This window comes from Ammospiza nelsoni, chromosome 6, assembly GCF_027579445.1.
Source record: "Ammospiza nelsoni isolate bAmmNel1 chromosome 6, bAmmNel1.pri, whole genome shotgun sequence".
NCBI lineage: Eukaryota > Metazoa > Chordata > Aves > Passeriformes > Passerellidae > Ammospiza > Ammospiza nelsoni.
Genome location: NC_080638.1, coordinates 19,147,793 through 19,172,539, shown reverse-complemented (window position 1 = coordinate 19,172,539; position 24,747 = coordinate 19,147,793). Strand labels below are relative to the sequence as shown.

Genomic DNA, 24,747 nt, shown 5'->3' with positions numbered 1-24,747 from the left:
GGAAGTGCATTTCAGGCTGTGTTTGGGCTCAGCCATTTCTCCTCCTCCTATGCCTTCTCAGTGTCAGTTGTTTTCAGCTGTTAAACATGTAAGAAGGAATGATTTTCCTGCCAGCCTTTGAGGGAGCAGTTTCACTCAGCATACTGCCTCTTGCCGTGAGCTTTTGGTCTTTGGCTATCACCTCACCTGGTGAGATCCACTAAGTGCCCTAGGAAGCCCTGCATCAGGCCGACATTGAAATACAGGGGGAATCACTTGCCAATCAGGCACAAATATACTCCTGGGCCTGCTTTCCTTCCCAGCTTCCACTCTTATCTCGTATTCCATGAATTAGTGAGGTGTTCCAGTAATGAGGCAGAGATAGAAAGCTCCATCAAGTTTGAAAGCATTGCTCCTCCTCACCTATTGGTGGGTCTTTCTGATTTTGTGAGAAGCACCTTCCAGCACCATCTCTAATCTCTTCACTAGGAAAGGAGGGCCATGATGCTCTCTGTGCATGGTTGTCAAGGATTCTGCTTTCTATGGCCTGAAAGGAAGCGCTGTTTCTGGGGACCTTTGTTGTGCTAAGGGTGGGCTGACCTCTCTAGCTCTGTGTCCGCTGCCTCATGTGCAGCTTTTGTTGAGTTTCTGTTGAGTCCCACTGATGCCTTTGTGCCTTTGTCTCTTTTCTCCGTCTCTGCTGTTTCTAACAGCCCCACCTACGAAGACACCGAGCACGCCAGAAACGCCAAGTACTCCCACTCCAACAGCATCTGAAACTCCCAACATCACTTCCAGCACCACGATGCCCCCCAGCAGCACCACCAGCATCAGCACCCGCAAGACAACAACAACAACTGTTACTGGCTCATCAACAACCTTCTCAACTACTTCAAGCACACCTACACCCATATGGGAATGGACAACCACTTCGACATCACTGGAGACTCTCAGCAGCACCACGACCAGCACCAGCACCAGCACCACCACCAGCAGAGCACCGACGACGACAACAACAACTGTTACAACAACCATCCCAACTCCTGCACGTATGTTCCTAAACCAAAAAATTCCTGCCAAAAGCCCTGTGCCTTGAACTACAGTACCAACAAATAATTCTCTGGCTCTGTTGTTGTTTCTGGCCTTGCTATGGGAGTAGGGAAGATCCATGAGTACCTCCATATGTGGCTGTGGAAGGGATCAGGGATGGGTGTAATTTCTGGGCAGCCTGTGGCTAAACCTGGCCCTTGTTCTGGCTGTTTGAAAGGAGCAAGGATTTAGGGGACCTTGGGAGAAGGTCTTGTCTTCCCTGCCTCAACAGTGCTCCAAGGAGGTATTTCATACTTGCGCCCAGATTAGACAGATACTGAAGTGATGAGAATGTTGCTTTTGCTGCCATTGGACCTTGTCCTTCAGCTGTCCAGAATGTAGTCACTGGACCCAAGGTGTGCAGTTGGAGTGGAGCTAAAGTTTGTGGCAGTGGCATTTCAGGCTCTGTTTGGGCACAGCTGTGCAGACCTACTTCCCTTTCTCTGCTGTTTTGTTTCTGTGGCCATTGCTGCGACTTTCCAGCTGTTTGGGCTGTAGGGTGTTTCCACGGCTTTAGCTGGCAGAGTTTGGGGATTGGTTTCAGAGCTCAGATTGCCACTTTTGACAGACCCAGGCTCTGGGCAGCTGGATTCTACCAGCGTTCCTGTTGGTGCTTGTCTCCAGCAATCTGTGTGCTGCTGAGAGGTGCTGGAAAGCACTGGGAAGCAGCTGAGGCTTTGTCAGCAGCGCGTCTCCTATGCCTGCTTTCCCTCTTTCCCTGTCGTTCGTCAGATGCTTTCCCAGTGGTTGGTTTCTCCATGAGATATTGAGGTGGTGTGCATGGCCCAAGAAGCTGAGAGAGTGGCAGGAGTCTCTGCTTAGTCCCACACTCTGCCTCCTGATGGGCCTTAGGTGTGTGTTTTTTTGCAGACGAGAGTCCATGCAAAGCAGTGTGCCCCACAGCTGGGGCACACACACATAACTCATGAGTGCCTGTGTCCTGATTTGGGCCAGGAGTGGTTTTTAGGGCCAGGAAGGAGAGGCCTGGCCAGACCACTGAGCTTTCTTATGGCCAGTGTTGGCTGAGTGCAGTAGCAGCCTGAGGGGCACTGCTGAGTGCAGGGGATGCCCAGAGCACCACCTGTGTGTGAGCTGGTGCCCTGCATTGTTGTCTCTCTCCTGTCTGTTTCTGACTGTCTGTCTTGTTGTCTCCTCAGCGTGTGAGTGCATCTGGACAGACTGGATTGATGTGACTTACCCAGATGCTTCTGACAGGAATAGTGGTGACTTCGAAACCTTTGAGAACATTTGGAAGAAATACCCCTCCTGGGAGTGTGCAAAAGTTGAGAATATTTCATGCCGAGCAGAGAAATTCCCTAGCACTTCCATTGCAGATTTAGGGCAGAAAGTGGAATGTAATGTTGACGTAGGGCTCATTTGTAACAATAAAGATCAGCAGATAGGAGGTATAATACCAATGCCAGTGTGCCTCAACTATGAGATCAGTGTGTGCTGCACCCCCAACAAACCAGAGTGTCTTCCAACTCCAAGCACCACGAGCACCACAACTTCCACAGCTTCCACCACAAGCAGCGTTTCCCCTCCAATATCAACCACCGCTCCAACATCAACATCAGTGGAGACTCGCAGCCCTACCACCACCACCACCACCACCACCACCAGGGTGCCCCCCAGCAGCACCACCACTAGTGGCAGCACCTCAGAGACAACAAGGACTGCTCCTGTCTCAACAACACCCGTTTCAACTACTTCAAGCACATCCACGCCCACACCAACCTACACCACCACCACCTCACCAACTCCAGGTACTTCTCTGATCTGTGTTCTCATGTGTTTCCTTGCTGTGGGGAGCTGGAGGTCTGTCAGCCCCTCCATTTGTGCCTCTCTCTGGGATCTGAGACTGAACTAATTGTTGTGTATCCCCTGAAATGGCCTTTGCCCAAAGGTGGTCCGTGGGCTGGTTGTTTCAGAAGGAGCAAGAATACAGGGCTCTATGTCCTCCTTTCCTGTAGAGATCTTGATCCTCTTGTTACTGTGCAAACATCCTTCCGTGACCACAGATTCCCATCTCAGCTCTTACTCCATGAGTTAGTGAGGTGTTCAGGTAATGAGGTAGAGATAGAAAGTCCCCAGCAGATGAAAAGCATTACTCTTCCTCCTCTCTTCCATATCAGTAGATCTCTCTGATTTTGTGAGACGTGCCTTCCAGCACTATCCCCAGTCTCCTAGCTAGGCAAAGAGGGCTGTGACCCATCCTGTGTGTGCATGGATGTCAAGGACTCTGCTTTTTATGGCCAGAAAGGGAGGGGTGGCTCTGGAGACCTTTGTTGTTCTAAGGGTGCCCTCCCTTGTCTATGTCTGTGGCTGCCGCCTGATGTGCAGCTTCTGTTGAGTTCACATTGAGTCCCACTGATGCCTTTGTGTCTTTGTCTGTTTTCTCTGTGCCTGCTCTTTCTAACAGGCACAACTCCATCCACAGGAAGCACAACATCCCCTACAGCAGAATTGCCCACCACGTCCCCGGAGACTTCCAGCAGCACCACCACCACCCCCAGCGCCAGCACCCCAGCAACAACAACCACTCTTGTTGGATCACCAACGCCCACCTCAACTACTTCAAGCACATCTTCACCAACACCAACATACACCACCTCCTTATCAACTCCAGGTGCTTTTAAGTTTTGTAATGTTATATGTTCTTTACCTTTGAGACTGCTGAGGGTCTGTGAACACCTACTTTTTTGCCTCTGTGTGGTGTTATGAATGAATTGACTTCTGGGCAGCCCCTGAAACAGCCTTTGCCCAAAGCTAGCCCTTCAGTCTGTTTCAGATGGAACAAGAACTTAGTAGCTTTTGCTGCTGTTGGACTTTGTCTTTCAGCTGGCCAGAGTGGCATCCCTGGACACATGGAGTGTGATGGAGTGGGGCTTGATTTTGTAACACTTGCATTTCAAGCTCTCTTTAGGCACCGATCTGTGGTCTGTATTCCTTCTCTCCTCCTCCTTTCCCATGTCAATACTAATGCTTCTCAGCTATTATAGATGGAGGAAGGAAGCATTCTTCTGCCATGCTTTTGGAAACAGTTTCACTCTGCAGACTGTGACTTTCTGTGAACTGTGGTCTTTGCCTGACCAAATTCACTAGTACTCTGGGAACTCCTGTCAGCAGAAAACCACATGCCAATTAGCCAGGAACATATTCCTGTGCATGGTTCCTTCTCTGACCACAGCTCCCCATCTCAACTCTTTCCCGAGGATTTACTGTGGTGTTCTAGATAATGACATGGAGATAGAAAGCCCCAGCACAATCAAAAGCTTGCTCCTTTTCATCTCCTTACCTGTTAGTAGGTCTTTCTGATTTTGTGCAAAGCACATTCCAGCACCATCCCCAGTCCCTTTACTAGGAGAGGAGGGGTATGACCCTGTGTATGCACAAATTTCAAGAGAGGGGGCCAGAAAGGAAGGTCTCATGCTAGGGATCTTTGCTGTACTAAGGGTGGGCTGACGTCTCTAGGCCTGTGGCAATGGCCTCATGTGCAGCTTCTGTTCAGCTCCTATTGAGTCCCACTCATTCCTTTGTATCTTTGTTTTCTCTGACCCTGCTGTTCCTAACAGGCACACCTCCATCCACACTGAGCACACCAAAATCAACAACCAGTACCTTGCCGCCGGAGACTCCCACCACCACCACCACCAGCCCTCCGAGGACCACAACCACTGTTCCTGGATCAACAACAACCATCTCAACTCCTCAAAGTATGTTCCCAATGCTAGTAATTCCCATAAAAACCCCTCTGCATCTAACCACAGAACCAACAAATAATTATCTGATTCTGTTGTCATTTCTTGCCTGGCTGTGTCAGTAATGAGGGTCTGTGAGTACATCCATTTGTGGCTCTGTGTGGGATCAAGGATGTGTGTAACTTTTGGGCATTACAGGCAATGAGATGTGCCCAAAGTTAATTTGGGCTCTTTCAAAAGTGATGAGGATGCAGGCTCCCAGGAAGAAGTTCTTGTCTTTCTTGATGCAACAGTGCCCTGAGGAGGTATTTCGTTTTCCTGCCCAGCTAAGACACATGCTGAGCTGATGGCACTGGCACTGGCATTTAGGCACTGTTTTAGGCTCAGCTGTATAAACTTTTTCCCTCACTTCTCCTTCTTGGCCATGTCTGTGGTAATCTTTGGTTATAGAAGTAGGAAGGAAGGATTCCTCTGCCATGCTTTTGGCTACATGCTACCTCTTGTGGTGAACTGTGGTCTTTGGCTAATCAGATCCACTAGTACTCTGTGATGTCCTTTATCAGGGTGACGTTGGGAAAATCACATGACTAAAATGTGTTCTGCTGCATGATCCATTTCTAGAGCACAGATTCCCCTGAGTTTTTACTCTATGAGTTAGTGAGGTATTTAGGTAATGAGGCAGAGATAGAAAGCCCCAGACAGATCCAGAGCATTACTCCTCCTCATCTCTTAACTACTGGTAGGTCTCTCTAATTTTGTGAGAAGCACCTTCCAGCACCATCCTCAGTCTCTTCACTGGGAAAGGAGGGCCATGACTATCTCTTTACATGGATGTCAATGAGTTTTCTTTCTGGGCTAGGAAAAGAAGGGCTGGTACTAGGCATGTTTGCTGTGCTAAGGGTGGGCTGACCTCTCTAGGTCTCTGGCAGCTGCCTCATGTGCAGCTTCCATTCATCTCCTGTTGAGTCCCACTCATGCCTTTGTGACATTGTCTGTTTTCTCTGTCCCTGCTGTTCCTAACAGGCACAGAAAGCACATCCACACTGAGCACGCCAAAATCGACAACCACTACCTCGCCAACGGAGACTCCCACCACCACCACCAGCCCTCCAACCACAACCACTGGTCCTGGATCAACAACAACCATCTCAACTCCTCAAAGTATGTTCCCAAAACCAATAATTCTCACCAAAACCCCTCTTCCCCTGGGAACAAAATTAACAAAAAATTCTCTGGTTCTGTTGTCATGTCTGGCGTTGCTGTGGGAGTAGTGAAAGTCCATGAAGCACCTCCATATGTGGCTCTAGATGGGATCAGGGATGGGTGTAACTTCTGAGAGTCTTGGGAAAAGTCCTGTGGTCAAATATTGCCCTTGGCTGGCTATTTCATAAGGAACAAGGATTTAGGGGTTCTTGGGGGAAAGTCTTGTCTTTCCTGACTCAACAGTGCTTCAAGATGGTATTTCATGTTGGTGCCCAGCTGAGACAGATGCTGAACCAATGGGTAACATTGCTTTTGCAGCTGTTGGACCATGTCTTTCAGCTGGCCAGAATGTAGTCACTGGACCTGTGGAGTGCAATTGGAGTGGGACTTGGTCTTGTGGAAGTGCATTTCAGGCTGTGTTTGGGTTCAGTTGTGTAGACCTTCCTCCTTTCCTCTTCTCCCTATGCCCACTGTGTGTTAGTTTTTTTCAGCTGTTAAACATATAAGAAGGAGTGGTTCTCCTGCCAGTCTTTTTGGGAACTTTGCAGACTGCCTCTTGTTATGAACTGTAATTTTTTGGGTGATGCTATCTCTGATGAGATCCACTAGTGCCCAGGGAAACCCTGCATCAGACTGACATTGGAACACAGAAGAAATCACATGCTAATCATGTGCATGCTTCCATCCCTGATTACAGCTTCCCCTTTCAGCTCGTACACCAGGATTTAGCAAGGTGTGGATAGAAAGCCCCAGTCGGATACAAAGCATTACTCCTCCTCATCTCTTACCTATTGATTGGTCTTTCTGATTTTGTGAGAAACACTTTCCAGCACCATCTCTAATCTCTTCACTAGGAAAGGAGGGCTATGACCCTCTCTGTGCATGGATGACAAGGATTCTTCCTTTCTATGGCCAGAAAGGAAGGGCTGGTTCTGGGGACCATTACTGTGCCAAGGGTGGGCTGACCTCTCTAGTTCTGTGGCTGCTGCCTCTTGCACAGCTTCTGCTCAATTCACATTGAGTCCCACTCATGCCTCTGTACCTTTGTCTGTTTTCTCTGTCCCTGTTCTTTCTAACAGCCCCATCTCCACCCACACCGAGCACACCACAATCGACAACCACTCCTACGCCGCCAGAGACTCCCACCACCACCATCAGCACCCCGACAACAACCACCACTACTGCTGGATCAACAAAGCCCACCTCAACTACTTTAAGCACATCCTCACCAACACCAACATACACCACCACCACACCAACTCCAGGTACTTCTCTGGACTGTGCTGTTGGTTGCTCCTGTCCTGTTGCCCTGAAGTTACATGAGCACCTCAAAGTTACACCGGGATGAGTGTAACTTCAGGGCAACACGGGAACAGCCGTTGCTTAAAACTTGCCTTTCATCTGACTGTTTAAAAAGGAAAAAGGTTTTGTCATTCTGGAGAAAATGTCTTGGCTTCCCTGACAGAGAGCGTACTATTGAAAATTTCATGCTGCTGCCTAGCTTACATGGATGCTGAACTGATGGGAAATCTTGCCTTTTTTGCTTCTGGACCTTGTCCTTCAGCTGGCCAGAATTTAGTCACTGAATGGCTTTGTTTTTTTTTGGCACTGGCATTTTAGGCACTATTTGTACATAATTGTGTAGACATTCTTCCCTCTCTTCTATTCCTTTGCCCTGTTAGTGCAAAAACGTTTCAGTGGTTATAGATGTAGGAAAAAGGATTCCTCTGCCATCCTTTCAGGACAGTTTTATTCTGCAGACTGTTACTTTGAACTGCACCTTTGGCTGATCAGATCCACTAGTACTCTGAGAAACCACTTATCAGGGTGACATTGAGAAAATCACATGCCAATCAGGCAGTAACATACTGCTGTATAGACTTCCTTCCCTGATCACAGATTCCCATCTTAGCTCTTACCTCATGAGTTAGTTCAGGCAATGAGGCAGAGATAGAAAGTCCTAGCCAGACCCACAGTGTTACTTCTCCTCATCTCCTATCTATTGGTAGGTCTCTCTGATTTTGTGAGAATCACCTTCCAGCACTATGCCCAGTCTCTGCTAGGAGAGGAGAGTCATGATACTTTCTGTGCATTGATTTCAAATATTCTGCTTTCTACAGCCAGAAAGCCAGGGCTGGTATGAGGAACCATTGCTGTACTAAGCTGACCTCTCTAGCTCTCTGCCAGCTGCCTCATGTGCAGCTACTCTTGAGTTCACATTGAGTCCCGTTAATGCCTTCGTGCCTTTGTTTTCTCTGTCCCTGCTTTTTCTAACAGTCCCACCTTCATCCACAACGAGCACACCAAAATCAACGACGACTCTGCCACCAGAGACTCCCACCTCCGCCACCAGCGCTCTGAGCACAACAACCACTGCTACTGGATCAACAACACCCACCTCAACTACTTCAAGCACATCCTCACCAACACCAACATACACCACCACTACATCAACTCCAGGTACTTCTCTGGCCTGTGCTGTTGCTTGATCCCTTCCTGTGGTTGCCCTGAAGGTACATGAGCACCTCAAATTGTGTGTCTCATGTGGATCTCGGATGGGTGTAACTGCAGAGCATCCCTGGAAGAGCTGTTGCTTAAAACTTGTTTTTCATCTGACTATTGAAGAAGGAACAAGGTTTTGTGGTTCTGGGCAAAAGATCTGGTCTTCCCTCACTCAAAAAGGCTCAGAGGAGGTGTTTCATACTGATGCTCAGCTTACACAGGTCTTGAACTGATGGGAAATCTTGCATTTTTTTGCTACTGGACCTCATCCCTCAGCTGGCCAGAACATACTCACTGGACATATGTGCAATTGTGGCATGGCTTTGGTTTTTCAGTACTGACATTTTAGGCACTGATTTGACATAACTCTGTAGGACTTCTTCCCACTCTCCTGTTCCTTTGCTCTGTCAGTGCTAATGCTTGACAGCTGTTATAGATGTAGGAAGGATGGATATGCTTTTGGAAAAAGTTTAATTCTGCAGACTGTGACTTTCTGAGAACTGTGGTCTTTGGCTGATCAGATCCACTAGTATTCTGGGAAGCCACTTATCAGGGTGACATTGAGAAAACCACATGCCAATCAGGCAGGAACATACTGCTGGGCATGCTTCCTTCCCTGATCACAGTTTCTCATCTCAGCTCTTACCTGAGGATTTAGTGTGGTGTTCTAGATAATGACATGGAGATAGAAAGCCCCAGCAAGATCAAAAGCATTGCTCCTCCTCATCTCTTACCTATTGGTTGGTCCCTCTAAGAAGCACCTTCCAGCACCATGTCTTTGCTAAGAGGGAAGGGACCTTACGCTGTGTGTGCATGGATTTCAAATATTGTGCTTTTGGGGGCCAGAAAGGAAGAACTGGCGCTAGGGTTGTCTGCCCTCTCTAGCTCTGTGGCTGCTGCCTCATGTGCAGCTTCTGTTGAGTTGACATTGAGTCCCACTGATGCCTTTGTGCATTTATCTGTTTTCTCTGTCCCTGCTGTTTCTAACAGGCACACCTCCATCCACACTGAGCACGCCAAAATCGACAACCTCTCCCTCGACACCGGAGACTCTCACCACCACCACCAGCCCTCCAAGCACCACAACCACTGTTCCAACTACCAGCACAACTCCTGAAAATATTTACACCAGAACCCCGTCGAGTCCACCCACTGAAACCCCGTTGGTTCCACCCACTGAAGCAATAAGTAATTCCCAGGGTTTCATGTTCGTTGCTGATTTTAGAAAACAGGGTTTATTGGCAGCTTAACATGTGTTTTAGTTTCTAAACTCTGCACTAATGTAGTTGATTATATCTCAAAAACATCCCAGCTAACCTTTCAGCAGCAATGTTATATCCCCTGCTGTTCCAGTTCATCTGCCTCTGTTAAAGGGCATGAAGGAGTTTGCCTGTTCTCACCCATATGTAAATCAGTTTTCATTGAAGGACCATCCTTGTGGGCTGCCTGGGCAGAACCAGTGTATCTTAATTCCTCTAGCATTATTACTGCACTCTTATTGTGTACACAGTGCTTCTCTCTCTACCCTGTGTCACTTATGTTATGAAAGCACAAATAGATGGCTCTGAGGCTGGTCTGTGAGAGTCATGAACACTTTTTAACATCCTAATCAAAAACTACTTTAAAGGAGTTTCCATTAACAACCATAATGAAAACTGGCCATGTGAAAAAGCAGAAAAGTATATTTTGGGTTTGTAACATCCCAAAATAGCTTGTGTGTGAGTTGTCTTAAAGGCATTGGCATTAGAAATGGAACACAGACTACTCCACCAATGGCTCAGTTTCTGTAGAGTCAAATTACTCTGACCATAATCAACAGGGATATGAATGTGCCTCATGAAGCAACATAGGGAATAATGGTCTTTCCATAAAATATAATATGACAGCAATACAGTATTAACCAGAGTTCATTGATCAGTGGAGTCCCCTGGGATCTTGGACTGCTGGACTCTTCCATGCAATATAAAGTTTTAACACTGAGGAAGATGTTCCCTCTGGCACTGATTGTTGATAAAGTGTTTATATCAATGTCTCCTACGCAAGAGGCAGGATATTTTGTTAATAATCCCTCAGTGATGCAAAACCATTAATAAAAAAATTTCTGCTTTATTTCTATCTAAAGACCCTATGCTTAGGCTTGATGAATTACGTATGCTTCGTGGAAAATGAGATGACATTAGGAAGAAAATGCAATTTCGCTACTTAAAATACTCTGTTTTCTTCCTATCTTAAAGAGACACCTGAACCAGAGACGCCAACAACAACAAGCATTCCAGTTACTCCTTCAGTTACCCCACTGCCAACAACAAGAACGACAGAAATAAGTACCGTGTCTATTGCAAGCACCACTAGTCAACAGTCAACATCACCAGTGTCAACAAGCCCAGTGACAGCTACCATATCTGAGGTCACTAAAACAGGATCAACCACCAAGACCACCACTTCAGGCCCCACACCCTCAAGATCCACCAGCACCACACCAGTAACAGAAACTCCTGTCCATGAGACCACTACCACCAGGACCTCAAGCCCTCCAACAGGATTATCTACCACCACTTCCAGCCCTGGCACCACCACAACCTCGGGACCAAGCAGCCCTACAGGAACACAGCCACCAGTATCGACAACTCCATTCACTGGAACAGGATCAACCACCAAGACCACCACTTCAGGCCCCACACCCTCAAGATCCACCAGCACCACACCAGTAACAGAAACTCCTGTCCATGAGACCACTACCACCAGGACCTCAAGCCCTCCAACAGGATTATCTACCACCACTTCCAGCCCTGGCACCACCACAACCTCGGGACCAAGCAGCCCTACAGGAACACAGCCACCAGTATCGACAACTCCATTCACTGGAACAGGATCAACCACCAAGACCACCACTTCAGGCCCCACACCCTCAAGATCCACCAGCACCACACCAGTAACAGAAACTCCTGTCCATGAGACCACTACCACCAGGACCTCAAGCCCTCCAACAGGATTATCTACCACCACTTCCAGCCCTGGCACCACCACAACCTCGGGACCAAGCAGCCCTACAGGAACACAGCCACCAGTATCGACAACTCCATTCACTGGAACAGGATCAACCACCAAGACCACCACTTCAGGCCCCACACCCTCAAGATCCACCAGCACCACACCAGTAACAGAAACTCCTGTCCATGAGACCACTACCACCAGGACCTCAAGCCCTCCAACAGGATTATCTACCACCACTTCCAGCCCTGGCACCACCACAACCTCGGGACCAAGCAGCCCTACAGCAACACAGCCACCAATATCGACAACTCCATTCACTGGAACAGGATCAACCACCAAGACCACCACTTCAGGCCCCACACCCTCAGTGTCCACTCCCCCTACCACCACAGTAGGAACAGAAATAAGTACTCCAACCACAACCTCTGCAACTGTTACGACTCCAACATCACCTACATCAACCAGCCGCGTGTCAACCACTACTGCTGGTACTACTCCAACAGAAAGCTTTACCACCACTTCAGGAACCACCTCTAGTAGTTCTATCACAATCAATGCTACAACCACCATCTCCACAACCTTCAAAACCCTGCCGCCTGTCTCAACTACTACATCTGGGCCTACTGCAACATCAACTGCAGTCACCACTACAGGAAGTTCTACACACAGTGCAACTCCTCCAGTTAATGGGTCAACTACAGGTCTAACACCAACCACTCCCAAAAAAACTTGTACTATTTTCCCCAATGAAACTTATGAGGTGAGTAGATTTCATACTTTCATTATGTTTTGGATGGAGACTAGACACATAACTTCAATATTAGTAATGTAAAGAGTAAGCATTAATCTGGATAGGAAAGGAAGTGTCAGTCTGTTCTATTTCTTTCATTTTCTTGGGCATCAGCAGGACTTCCAACAATATTTGGATTAATAGCTTACATATTACAATTAGCTCTTCAAGGATAATTTTTAAAAAGCTTTCTGCAAGGAGTTAGATCGCAGTTCAGTGTTTGTCTTTGTTGTAGGATGGTTCTGATGAAGAGGAAACCAAGAGCTTAGTGCTCCTAAGCTATCTTCTCTATTTCTGCTTTTGAATAAGTCCAGAGTGGGTAAAAGTTGTTTTTGTGTTTACATTGCAGCCCAACAAAAATCCACAGGGCTGAATTTGGAATGAGTCATACTTGTTCACAGACTTGCTTCAGGGGAGGACTGTGAAACAGATCACTGCATTCACTGGTTGTGAAATTTGACTCAGAGTTTTTTTTGTTTTGGTTTGGTTTTTTTTTGAACACTCCACCTTTGACACAGACAAATTTGTGTCTTGTACATATCTAAAGCCTCATCATAGTTTAGATGCCTACCAACTTGCTCACTAGATCTGCAGGAAATTATACATGTCTGCAAAACTGGTAGAAGATAGAAGAAAACTCAATCACAATGCATGGACATAATTACCTTGGACATTTTTCCCTGAACAGTGTGTGTTCATTGTAGTTTTAGCTGTTAATCTGCTCTAGGCATTCACGAAAGGGAATTGATCATATATTGGCCATTCATATTGATCAGTGTCTTTTACTGTTCTTTAGAGAGGGTGTAGGGTGAAGACACCTTAGGAGATTAGGTGAGACCTCTCACTTTTAGACAGCTGAAACTAGAAAAAGTGATTCTCATTTTGGTTTACTGGCTTGATTTTTGTGCGTAATGCTTTCCATTTAGCAGCTCCCAGTTGTTCTAGCTCATATTGCAGATCTAGATAGCGCTGACTGATGAACTTCAATCCTATTTTCAGATTTCTGATGGGGGAAAACTTGTCAATAAACATATGCTTTTTTAGAAACCTGCAGAAGATATTCAGGCATAACTATTGTCAGTCTCACTGCTTCCTAAAGGTTTATCTCTCTCTCCCGCTCCCCCTCTCTTCAAACACAGCAAGGTGACTCGTGGATACTCTGTAACTGCACTAAGGTTATATGTATAGAAGACAACATTGTCCAGGTGATTCCAATAATCTGCAATCCACCCCCGAAACCCACGTGTTCCAATGGACTGTCTCCTGTGCCAGTCATGGATGAGGATGGATGCTGTTGGCATTGGGAGTGTGATTGTAAGTATATATTTTGCTGAATATTTAATCTCCTGAGGAAACAATACTATTGTCAAGAACAACAATATTTATCAGGGAACAAGTATCATGCAAAGCTGTGACTCAGTCTTCTAGTGTTGGTTAGAATGCTCTGTTGATTCTTTTTAGCTAATTGAGTGATTGGCTTAAGTTGCCATTATCTCTACCTAACTGTTGTGTTAGTAGAGTAAATTGGTCTTCCAAAGAAGGATTTAAATGTCCAGATCCAGATATTTATAGGCTAGAAGCATACATATATTTGTTACTTGTTCAGACTATTGGTAAAGATATATGTATGGTACAGTTAATCCCATTCTCAGTTGTCTGTCATTAATGTCAGATGAACTGTGCATTGAAAGTGCCTGGTTTTTATTGATGACTTCTAGCTAATGAGCTCATGCATTGACATATACACTTCATTAAAATTAAAATGCCCAAAGTTCACTGAGATGTTTCCCACATCTACAGATTTTTCTTGTAGTCTGATACGATTTTGTACATTGCCAAAAGAGCCTAACTTAACTATGTTTTTTAAGGCTACTGCACTGGCTGGGGAGATCCACATTACATGACTTTTGATGGACTATACTACAGCTATCAAGGGAATTGTACATATGTCCTTGTGGAAGAGATCAATAAGAAAGTTGACAACTTTGGTGTCTACATTGATAACTACCATTGTGATGCACGGGATGTAGTGTCCTGTCCTCGAACGCTCATTGTGAGACATGAGACTCAGGAAGTGAGGCTAACAACAGCACAACCAAATACTCTACAAGTAGAGGTACTATTGATTTCTCAATTCAAATATTAATACTGCATCAACAGGATCATTATATTCATAAGGTTTGGGAAAAAAATAATGTGTGTTTTAGATTCAGTAACACTTTAGATTATAAAATTAGACTGCTTCAGAGGACTTCAAAGCATTTTTTTATTCTGAATCTGGGGAGAAAAAATTCTACAACTTCCTGTCTTTTTAATTTCAAATCTTTGCAGATCTCTCCTAAATACACAAGTGTGTATCACTAAGAGTTAAGGATATAAAATAAGTTAATTTATAATTAACAATAATGTAACAAAGGAAAACAACGCAGAATGGGAGGAAATAATGTAAGGTAGACATAACAATAAAGTGCTGGCCTGAAGCATTTTTTAAAAGTACCATTAGTAGCTTTGACTTGTGTCACCTTTTTGGTTTTTCAGAGTAGGACACTTATATTTTTATTCCACTGATAAATGTGATGCCAAGGTTTTTGGGCTTCAAAATTAGTGAGAAGTGTTTGGGGCTCTTAGCTTTTTAATGTTTATTTGGTTTATTTCTGTACATTACTGTGTGAGAATATTACAAGTTAGGTTGCAACATATTGTTGAAAATTTACAACATTTAGACCTCTTTTTTCTCTAAAGCAAAGAAATCTCTGCTAAGTGAAAGTAGTAGTATTAGTTTCACAGGTATATCATGGCTACTGTATTAAAATAAATAATACAGTTTAGTCTTATTTCTGTTATTTAATTTTCCTATAAGCACATTCCCTTTATGCCCAGAAACCTAAAACTTTATACCATATGAATTTAGGAGAATTTTATATTCCACTTTCATGAGGAGTTCTTGATGCCATAGTCACTCTAATAAGTCTGTTGAGTGTTAGGATTTATCTAGTTTAAACATTGAATAACCTCATTTGTCAGAGGTTAATGGACTTTTTGTGGCTCAGAGAAGAAAAGTTTGACTTTCCAGTAACAAAGGAAACACAGGAACATTTGTTACAAATTAAAAGGATATTATTTACCTTTACATTCTCTCTGCAAAACCAAGGAACAGTCAATTGTTTTGAAAAGTCAAACCAAATTTATGCCTCTTTTCTGTTTTCCTTTATTTATTAGGTTACAGTAAACAACCAGCTCGTGGCTTTGCCTTACAAGAAGTTTGGTGTGAGCATCTACGAGTCAGGCATAAATAGTGTTGTGGAAATTCCTGAGCTGAAAATGAATGTGACCTACAATGGCTTGTCCTTTTCTATCAGAATGCCCTACAGCCTGTTTGGCAACAATACCCAGGGACAGTGTGGTAAGGCTCACTCTTCCAAATTTTGCACTCTCAGAAAATCACAGTGACAGCCCTGATGCAAAGATGAATGGTGTTTCCTAGCAAATCTGTGAGTGAATTCTTTCTCCCTGTACCACCCTTAGGTACTTGCAATAACAACACGGCAGATGACTGCATGCTGCCAAATGGAAACATTGCAGAAAACTGTGAAACCATGGCAGATCATTGGCAAGTTGTTGATCCTTCCAAACCACAGTGCTCTCCAGGCCTAGTTCCTACAGGTTCACCTAGCACAACACCAACACAGCCTTGCAAAGAATCGTCCATCTGCGAGCTTATTTTGGGAAGGTAACAATCTTCTCAGTTTTACAAGCCTTTGGTCTTTGATTTAAATGGAAATTTTAGGATTAGCTTACCAGTGGAAAGTGTCTCTAGCTGTTTCTCCATTTCTTGTATCTTTATGATTTGCTTCTACTCCTTTCACTTTTTCTGGCTATTATTTTTTGCTGACATTTTCTTTCAACCCTCTGGCTGCCATATTAACCTTTGTTGATGTTCCCATATTCTTTTATACTCTCTGCCCTGCCCTGTCCCATGTTCTTACCTTTTCCCACGTTTACTTAGCAGAAAACAGAGTCCAACTGAAAATAGAAATCTTAATTTTTAGAACACCATGTCAGAAATTAATAAGAAAAAAAATCAAAATTGCTTTAAAGAGATAGCACATGGTTGCACCCAATAATATACAACTCCTGGACTCAAAATGTTGGTGTCAAAGTGTTTTATAGGGGAGGGAAGAATATTTTAAGGTATGTTGGAAGGTTACTATCTGGATAAGTGCTCTTAGCACAAATGTCTCATCAATAGTCCACATCCACATCTCCCTAATCTCCCGTGTCCACTGTTGCCACATGATAGCATGTTAAGCACATTGAAATAGATATGAATCATTCAGTAAGGAATAATGATAAATATTTCTGTTTCTAGTGTGTTCAAGCCATGCCATGCATTTGTCCAGCCTGAGAAGTACTATGCAGCCTGCGTTTTTGATAGCTGTATACTTCCCAACCTAGACCTGGAATGCTCAAGTCTGCAGATCTATGCTGCCACCTGTGCTGATCAAGGCGCATGCATTGACTGGAGAAAACACACCAATGGTGTATGCTGTAAGTATCTGGACATAAAAATTCATCTTGAATTATTAAGGAAGATTACTGCTGAAACAGTTCCACATAATGTCATACTGCTTTCAGAGTAATGAAAACACCAATAAATCACAGCACCTGCTCACCTTAAGTAATTTTCCAGTAACATTTTTAACAAAGGAAATGATAAATCAGCCTGCAAAAATATACATGCATTGACTGTGCCAGAAACATCTGTATCAGTACATACTTTTTTTGTATGCAGGCAGCTCTATGCTTTGCAGGCATCAGCAGATCACTCTCTATTTGGTGACATGTACATTAGTTTTCATCTGTAGTAAGAGCGCAAAGGGAAGGATGACACTCCCTTTTGAGTTTTAGTCTCAAAAGAGACTAAAACTATGCAAAAAATTATAGTCAAGATGGAGACTCCTGGCTTTATCACCTTAGTGTAAAGTACAGTATTATATCTATGGCTAAATTGCACGAAATTATTCCATTTAGAGACATAAGTCTATCTGGGATATTTCCTCTTTACTTCTCAAGATTGTTATAGATAAGTAGGAAAATGAGTAAACAGTGTTTAAGTTCTTGGCATAAGGTCATGGGGCTTTTATACAATATTGTTACTGAGCTGTTCCTCCTTTTTGTTCTTCCATTCCAGCTCATGAATGTCCTTCAGGTAAAGAATATAGAGCATGTGGTCCTATTAAAGAGACGACCTGCAAATCAAGGTAAAAAATTCCTTCACAGTTAGTTATAGCTTGTACAACTATTCAGTTGTATCTAATGCACAGGTGAATGAGCAAAATCAACCTCCTCTCATTTCTTAAACTGACAGTCAAATTTATTAGCACTATTCTGTTGACCCTAAATCTGAGTGCCTGAACTGTTTCTGTTTCTGTTGTTTGGCTATATCAAACTGACACTGCAAACCCCAGTCACAAATGGGCAGATCATTTGCCACTGTATTTTCAGTGAAAGGTTATTTTGCATGTTATTATTATGTTATTTAATCCTCCTGTATGTGCCTATGACCTTAATGGCCTTTCTCTGAACATTTTGTCTTATAGAGGACAGAATGAGACATCAACTAAACAAGTGGAAGGCTGTTTCTGTCCTAATGGAACCATGCTGTATGACTCTGGTGTGGATGTCTGCGTGAAAACCTGTGGTGAGTTTTACTGCTTCACTTGGATGCATGATTGTTTCCTCTTTGTTTCCCTTCATGTATACAACAAAGATTTGACTGTGTGCAGTGCTCATACAATGTATAGTAGAGATGCCTCCTGTTATATGACTGGTAATGGAAATTTATTTTGGTATTTTCCAGGCTGTGTTGGAGTGGATATGGTATCAAGAGAGGTATGATGCTGTATGCTTTTGGATTTCAAGTATAAGTTTGGGTGGGGAGAGGAGAGTGGTTTTCACTGGTACAATCTTGTTTTGTCATCTCTTTACTTTGTATTCCTGGTTTTACTTTTGTTCCTTTTAATTGGTTACTATGCAATCACTCATTTTATTGTTTTTCAATGGCAGTTTGGAGAAAAGTTTACAGTGGACTGTAAGGACTGTATTTGCCTGGAAGGTGAACATGGCATTGTATGTGAGCCTCATGTATGTGATCAAAAGAAGGTCACTTGTGAAGGAGAAGGCTTCTATGAAGTCACTGAAGTCAATCCTAAAGACTCCTGCTGCCCTCTTTTCACTTGCAGTGAGTTTATACTCTTGTTTCTAGTCTTTCTATACCTCTTGGAAAGGAAAAGAGACTGAACTACCTTAGTACTGGAGATCTACAGCAAGGAGTCACAAAATAGTATCTTTTCACATGCTTTTAAAAATCAACTTGCCCAGTGCTAGGGAAAATACATTTTAATATTGCAATGAATCAGTATAACTGAATTTACAGTTATGGGACTCAACATAACTAAAGCTATAGTTATTGTGTTCAGGGTCACATTTTATTTAAGCAAAATGCAGAGAGATTATTAAATTCTCTGTGGATTTTCATTTTCCAGCAGTTGCCTAAGATCATGGAGAGAGTAGGAGTTGTTCCCTACTTCTTTGCATAGAATGGTGATACTTTATTAACACAGCATAATTGCACAGTAGAAAAAAAATCATAAACTAATACAGTACCCCATATCCAGTGCCTGGATTTATGAGGAAAAATGTGTTCTCTATTTGCAATTTGGATTTTTTTGAAGACGATCTGGACTGTTTCCTAGCAATAGAAAGTTCATCCTAAGTGCTTTGATAGGTGCTTATTTCTAGTAGCTGTGAATTAATGTATTTTCTAGCTTATGATTTTTATTTTTCTTTTTGTCAGAATGCAATACAAGCTTGTGCACAGCTAAAGCCCCCAAGTGCTCACTGGGATTTGAAGTTCATTCTTATATTCCCAGTGGTCAGTGCTGTCCTGTATACCAATGTGGTAAGTCCCTTGGAAATATATTACAAAGATCAGCCTTATAGTTCTGTTTATTACATAATTTAGCATTACACTTAATAAGACTGTACAATAGCCTTTTGAAAGAGGTGTTAAACACAATCAGATTCTACAAATTCACTACTATTAAAATTGGTTATTAGTGCTATAGTTATGAAACTAGGAAATCAGATACAGTTCAGGTGACTCAAGTTCAATTTCCTGCTTATAAATAAATATAAGAACAGCTACAGAATTAACTGGGATGATGGTCTCAGCTTAATCTAGCAAAGTCCCTAGAAGCATCCCCAGTAAAAGACAGATTTGCAGTTCTTGCTAACTGAAACAAGGAAGTACTTGTATTTGTTAAGTGGACATTCTTGGCTACAAACTGTACTGCATATTTTGGGACAAATCTTTTTCCCTTCTTGCACATGCAGTATTAGTTTTTATAGTTTATACATGTTGCATCTGCTACCAGAACTGGGGAATAACCATATGAATTGTGATTCATTGTGGAAAAAATGAGTTGGATTAGAATGGGTTGAAGACATTTTTTATTCATTTTTCCTATCTAAATTTCTAACTCCTTGCTTATTAACAGTTCCCAAGGGGGTTTGCGTACATGAGAATGCTGAGTTCTTGGTAAGTTCTGTTTCAACAGTCTTCAAAAATGCTTAAAAGACCGTTAGTATATTTGATCAGAAGTGCTATGAAAAGGTTTATCCAGTACAATAGATATTTTATAAATTTTCAAATTTCTGCCAGGAGTTTATCAATTTCACAAAGCTAAACCTTTTTTGAAAAGTTTCCTGGAAACTTTTCAAAAGGAAAGAAATTGAAGAGCTGCATGTACGTCAGTATCATAAAGGAATTTGGGTTAAGTGTGCTAGCATTTAAAAAAGTCAGTCCACATTTAATGTCAGCACATTATTGCAGTTTTAAGACTCTGTTTTTAAAAACTAAAAGCCATATAAATAAGTATTATTCTAACCAAATTTAGATTTATAATTCTCTTGGGTCTAGTAATTGTACCTTTTCTTTTAATATCAGAGTTTGTCATTGATATACAGGACTTCAATAAAGACACATTAAATTATATTCAGTATTTTAAATGTTGTCTTCTTAAATGACTAGCCAAATAGCTATCCAGTTGTCTTTATCTGATTCTTTTCCTTTTCCATTGCTTCATTTGCAGATTTTTAAAAAATTAATAAATATCTGTTTAAACATGTAATAACTCATTAATATGTGATTTTTTTCCTTTAAATGTGTAGCCCAACTCCTCAGTCTTTGTTGACAAGTGCCAGAATTGTGTCTGCACAAATGATGTTAATGTCAGCACTCAATTGAATATAATCTCCTGTGAACGTGTCCCCTGCAACACATACTGTCAACCAGTAAGTGGCAAACTTAAAGATAAACAAGACTCCAAAATATCTATATTTGTGAACTCCAGATTAATCAGTGAGTGATATTAAGCAAAGGACAGGGAGCTGAAACCTAGAGACCAACTCAAGCATGGATATCAGCTGTTCTTTGAGCGATCTACTGCCTGAGATTAACTGTGTAACTGTCAGCATTCAGCTCACACTGGCAGAATTAGCTGGGAAATTTCTGTAGACCACATTGTGGAGTAATATTTAATTACTATGCATATTTATTCTAGTGCTTTAATTTATTCCATTTATAACCTGCTTCTATCACTTGTCTCCTGTTGATTTGGAACACAAAAAGGCACAAATCTTAAGTGCACTTCAAAGAGTAATCAATTAATGAATTCATATGTTTTCATTTATTTCTCAAAAATTATAGTGCTATTGTTTTTAATTACTTTTAATTTCTAGGGATATGAACTTAAACCAGTGAAAGGCGAATGCTGTGGAAAATGTGTGCAGACCAAGTGTATTATAAAGACATCAGACAATTCTGAACTCATCTTGAGTGTAAGTATGCTCTATGTCTTAGTTCTCCACCAAATCTGTAAAGTTCCCAGTTCCAAAAAGGGAACTCCTCATTGCCAGAGACAAGGCTTTAGTATAAGCTTGCACCTGAAAGATCAAAATATCAAAATCTCAAAACCTAGCTACAATTTTTTCACCTGAAGGTAGGTTTCATCAAATAAAATTTTCTGTAAGGCCCTTCCTGGAATGAGAAATCCAACACCATTGGAAGGGGTTTTCTTCCAGTGTCTGGAAGCTTCAGCTTTTCTATGTTATTTGATTTTGGTATGCTGAAAAACACTATTAAAGCCTGCATATGCAACAATTCTATTGCTGTAGTAGGATGAAGGTTTAGAGTCTTTCTTAATTAATATAAAATAGTCTAGCTTTTTGAAGGCAAAATCCATTGGCATGAATGATTTTGTTGAAGTACTCCATGTACTTTAGAGACATTTTTCTTTCTTTCTCAAGGAAAATACCATATAAAACTGAAATTCTCTCAGTGTAGGGCATATTGCAATACATGTCATGATCTGTATCCCAAATGGCTGTTAACCTAAAAATAATTGACTGGGAAACAAGATGAAAGTTATTATCAGAGGGCAATAAAATTTCTGTCTGAGCTCCCTTCAGCTTTCCTTATTACATTTTGCATTTCTCTTGCAGCCTGGAGACTTTAAAAATGATCCTCATAACAACTGCACCATTTATAGCTGTGTAAATGTCCACGACCAGCTTATTGCTTCCACATCTGAGATTACCTGTCCAGCATTCAATGAAGACAGCTGCAAACCTGTAAGTAAAAATGGAAAATTTACCCCCCTCTACTCCATACATAGATTACTTAATTTTATTTCAGCCATCTAACTAACAACAAAAGTAAAATTTAGCTCCGATGGCCTTTTGTCATAATTTCTCAGTCCTTAGGGCAGAAGTTCTAGATGCACCCATGCACAGCCCTAGAGAGTATACAAAATAAGATGCCTGGGTGAGAATTCAAGGTTTATAATTGGTAGCTGTCTCTCAGTGGCCAAAATACTGGTCAGCACCAAGATACTGAATCTTAGCTGACTGCTTTGTTTGGGTTCTGTCTCAACAAGAACCAGGTTTCCTTGAATGCTGAAACACAAGCTGTTCAGTCAGTAAGTAGATTGGCAGTAACACTGTGCATAGTTCCCATTCAAATACAGAGGACTCTGAGACACCATTTGTTGGAATTGCTTCTGAGCAAAAATTTCATGATGTTAACTGTAGACTTCCTTCAAAGAATTGTTTGTATTTTCACAGTCCTTTGTGAAGTCGGGAAGAGGCTGTTATCTTTGGTTATTTAGATCAATGTTACAGTACAATAATCAGTTTTCACTGGTTATTTACAGCCACTGATGTATTGCTCTCCTCAGGTTTTGGCCTTAATGCCTTTTTAATATAGAAAAATAATATCATGTAATTTTTTTTGTTTCTTTTTTATTTTAGGGAACTATTTCATTCTTACCTAATGGTTGTTGCAGAACATGTAAGTATGCCAGTGTATCTGAATCAACAATACAGAGAATGAATTGTCTTCTTAAATCAGCCCATTTTCCAGATAAATTTGTATTTAAATAGATACTTCTATGTTTATATTTGTCATTCCAAGACTCCACTGTCTGATCTCTCTGAAGAAGTTTAAACTTAAAAAGCAGAAAGAGCACTTAAGGCAATTCTTTGAGTGCACTAGTGAAGCCCAGGGAATGCTGAGGTGCGCGGGACTTCTGGAGTTATTTCACTGAAAGTATTTTCTGCTCTTTCCCTGCAGGTGCCCCTCTGGACAGCAGCACACCGTGCTCTGTGCGCCACAGAAAAGACTTTATCGTCTACAATGGCTGCCGCTCCGTGGACAGAGTTGACATGACTGAATGTGAAGGAACATGTGGAACCTTCTCGCTGTAAGTAAACTCACCAGACAATGAGATTTAAGTCCTGGTGGCACTGAGCTTGTTTATATAAAAGGAACAATAAATAGTAGACTACACAATGGTAGAAGACCTGGAACTATCTGCTTCATGAATCATGGACATAAAATCATGGAATCTGTGACCGACGAGCTGATTTGTTGTAATACAAAGCAGAAAAGTGTATTAAATTGGCTTGGGATTCAGACAGCTATGATAAGGGCTATTCATCCGTTAAGAGCTGGCTTTGTGTCAGACCACCTAGGCTAGAAATTGTCACAAAAAAACATGGATTATTTCCTGTAATGTGAATGAGCCCAGAGAGCAGCCAGACTTGGCAACTGGAAGTGGAAAAGCTGCTACTCAATAGTTAACAGCTAAAATGAAATACACATACATCTTTCAAAGGAAGATTCAAATATGCACAATTTTTATGCAGTGAAGAAATGAGAGGTTGTTTGAGTTGTGGTGTTAGTAGAGTAACTTGAGTACATTTTTCTCTGAAATGAGAAAATATATTAAAAATTGATTATAAGGAAGTGGTTAGTAGGACATCTGGTAATGAGCTACTAAAACACTGCAATAACAGATCTAGCTCTCCAAAGAAACTGTCACTTACTGCCTATCACTGAGCTTGCCACAGTGCACCTTACATGGATGAAAACTAATCTTCAGTATCACATGGAACTTTGAGAAGCCAGGGAGTTTATTAGTATTTTGAAATTCCTGATCATCTTAGGGTCTTGTTGTGGTTTCTTCTACCAAATACAAGAAAAAGATGGATTTTGTCACAGCTTATAGCCTGATATTGACAGATTCTTCAGGTTAGGAATGGTGCTTAGGAAGCTGATGAACACAAGATTGCAAAAAATACTTTGCAGTGAGATGGGAACAGAAAGAGCTGCTGCTTCCCCTTTGTGTTAACGTTGCCCTGATTGGGTTAGGCATTTTATAATCACTGCTCTGTCAGATGAGCTTAGCACTTCCATTAGCCACAACTGTGGCTCTTCTCACAGGAGTTCTGTACCTGATTCCACCCTCTCCTGTACATTGGCTTCTGGCACTGAGTAACATTGCCATTTTGCATGTTGACAGATACTCTGCTGAGGCCAATTCCATGGACCACAGCTGCTCCTGCTGCAGAGAAACAAGCACCACTGAGAAGTACGTGGTTCTGAAATGCCCTGGTGGGCACGCAGTGTCACACAAGTACATCTACGTGGAGAGCTGCAGCTGTCAAGACACTGAATGCCAGAGGCCAGAGTCCAATGAGCTGCAGAACAATGAAGTAAATGACAAGAGGACCACTCTGAACAGGATCAAGAGAGCCATCAGCTTAACATCAAAATGAAGGCAAAAAACCCCTCTGGCATTATTGACTGAAAGGACTGTGAACCATTCTTAGCTTCCTTGACTACTTTTCAACTTTACTTTTCCCAGTAACTGCATCCTGTTTGTTCTCTAATTAATTAAGTGTGCCCTATTTATTTGTGCACAAAATAAGAACACAAATTTGTATTCTTACAAGTGCACAACCTCTTGTGTCCTTTCCAAATCCTCTGAATGATTAAAAGCACATCTCAAAAAGCATGGCTTTTGTACTCATTTTTATACAATCTTGATGAGTTTTAGTTTGAAGAGAGAAGAAAAGTTGTTTTTC

At 42.3% G+C, this 24,747-nt stretch overlaps 1 protein-coding gene across 1 annotated transcript in view; it reads left to right on the top strand.

Moving 5' to 3' along the window:
* The window catches only part of MUC2 (mucin 2, oligomeric mucus/gel-forming), a 62,021-nt gene extending 37,344 nt beyond the window's left edge, over positions 1-24,677 (top strand). Inside the window, exons 41-66 of the mRNA XM_059474880.1 lie at positions 693-1,028; positions 2,226-2,834; positions 3,491-3,697; positions 4,644-4,784; positions 5,793-5,930; positions 7,052-7,237; positions 8,250-8,432; positions 9,465-9,662; positions 10,709-12,228; positions 13,398-13,572; positions 14,127-14,374; positions 15,478-15,661; positions 15,784-15,988; positions 16,628-16,812; positions 17,453-17,519; positions 17,859-17,959; positions 18,119-18,150; positions 18,325-18,499; positions 19,115-19,219; positions 19,818-19,858; positions 20,491-20,613; positions 21,061-21,159; positions 21,823-21,951; positions 22,630-22,669; positions 22,952-23,081; positions 24,183-24,677. Of these exons, the coding sequence (XP_059330863.1) occupies positions 693-1,028; positions 2,226-2,834; positions 3,491-3,697; positions 4,644-4,784; positions 5,793-5,930; positions 7,052-7,237; positions 8,250-8,432; positions 9,465-9,662; positions 10,709-12,228; positions 13,398-13,572; positions 14,127-14,374; positions 15,478-15,661; positions 15,784-15,988; positions 16,628-16,812; positions 17,453-17,519; positions 17,859-17,959; positions 18,119-18,150; positions 18,325-18,499; positions 19,115-19,219; positions 19,818-19,858; positions 20,491-20,613; positions 21,061-21,159; positions 21,823-21,951; positions 22,630-22,669; positions 22,952-23,081; positions 24,183-24,438 (5,813 nt within the window). The 3' untranslated portion in view covers positions 24,439-24,677. The remainder of the gene's footprint in view (positions 1-692; positions 1,029-2,225; positions 2,835-3,490; positions 3,698-4,643; positions 4,785-5,792; positions 5,931-7,051; positions 7,238-8,249; positions 8,433-9,464; positions 9,663-10,708; positions 12,229-13,397; positions 13,573-14,126; positions 14,375-15,477; positions 15,662-15,783; positions 15,989-16,627; positions 16,813-17,452; positions 17,520-17,858; positions 17,960-18,118; positions 18,151-18,324; positions 18,500-19,114; positions 19,220-19,817; positions 19,859-20,490; positions 20,614-21,060; positions 21,160-21,822; positions 21,952-22,629; positions 22,670-22,951; positions 23,082-24,182) is intronic.
* The last annotated feature ends 70 nt before the right edge of the window (positions 24,678-24,747 follow it).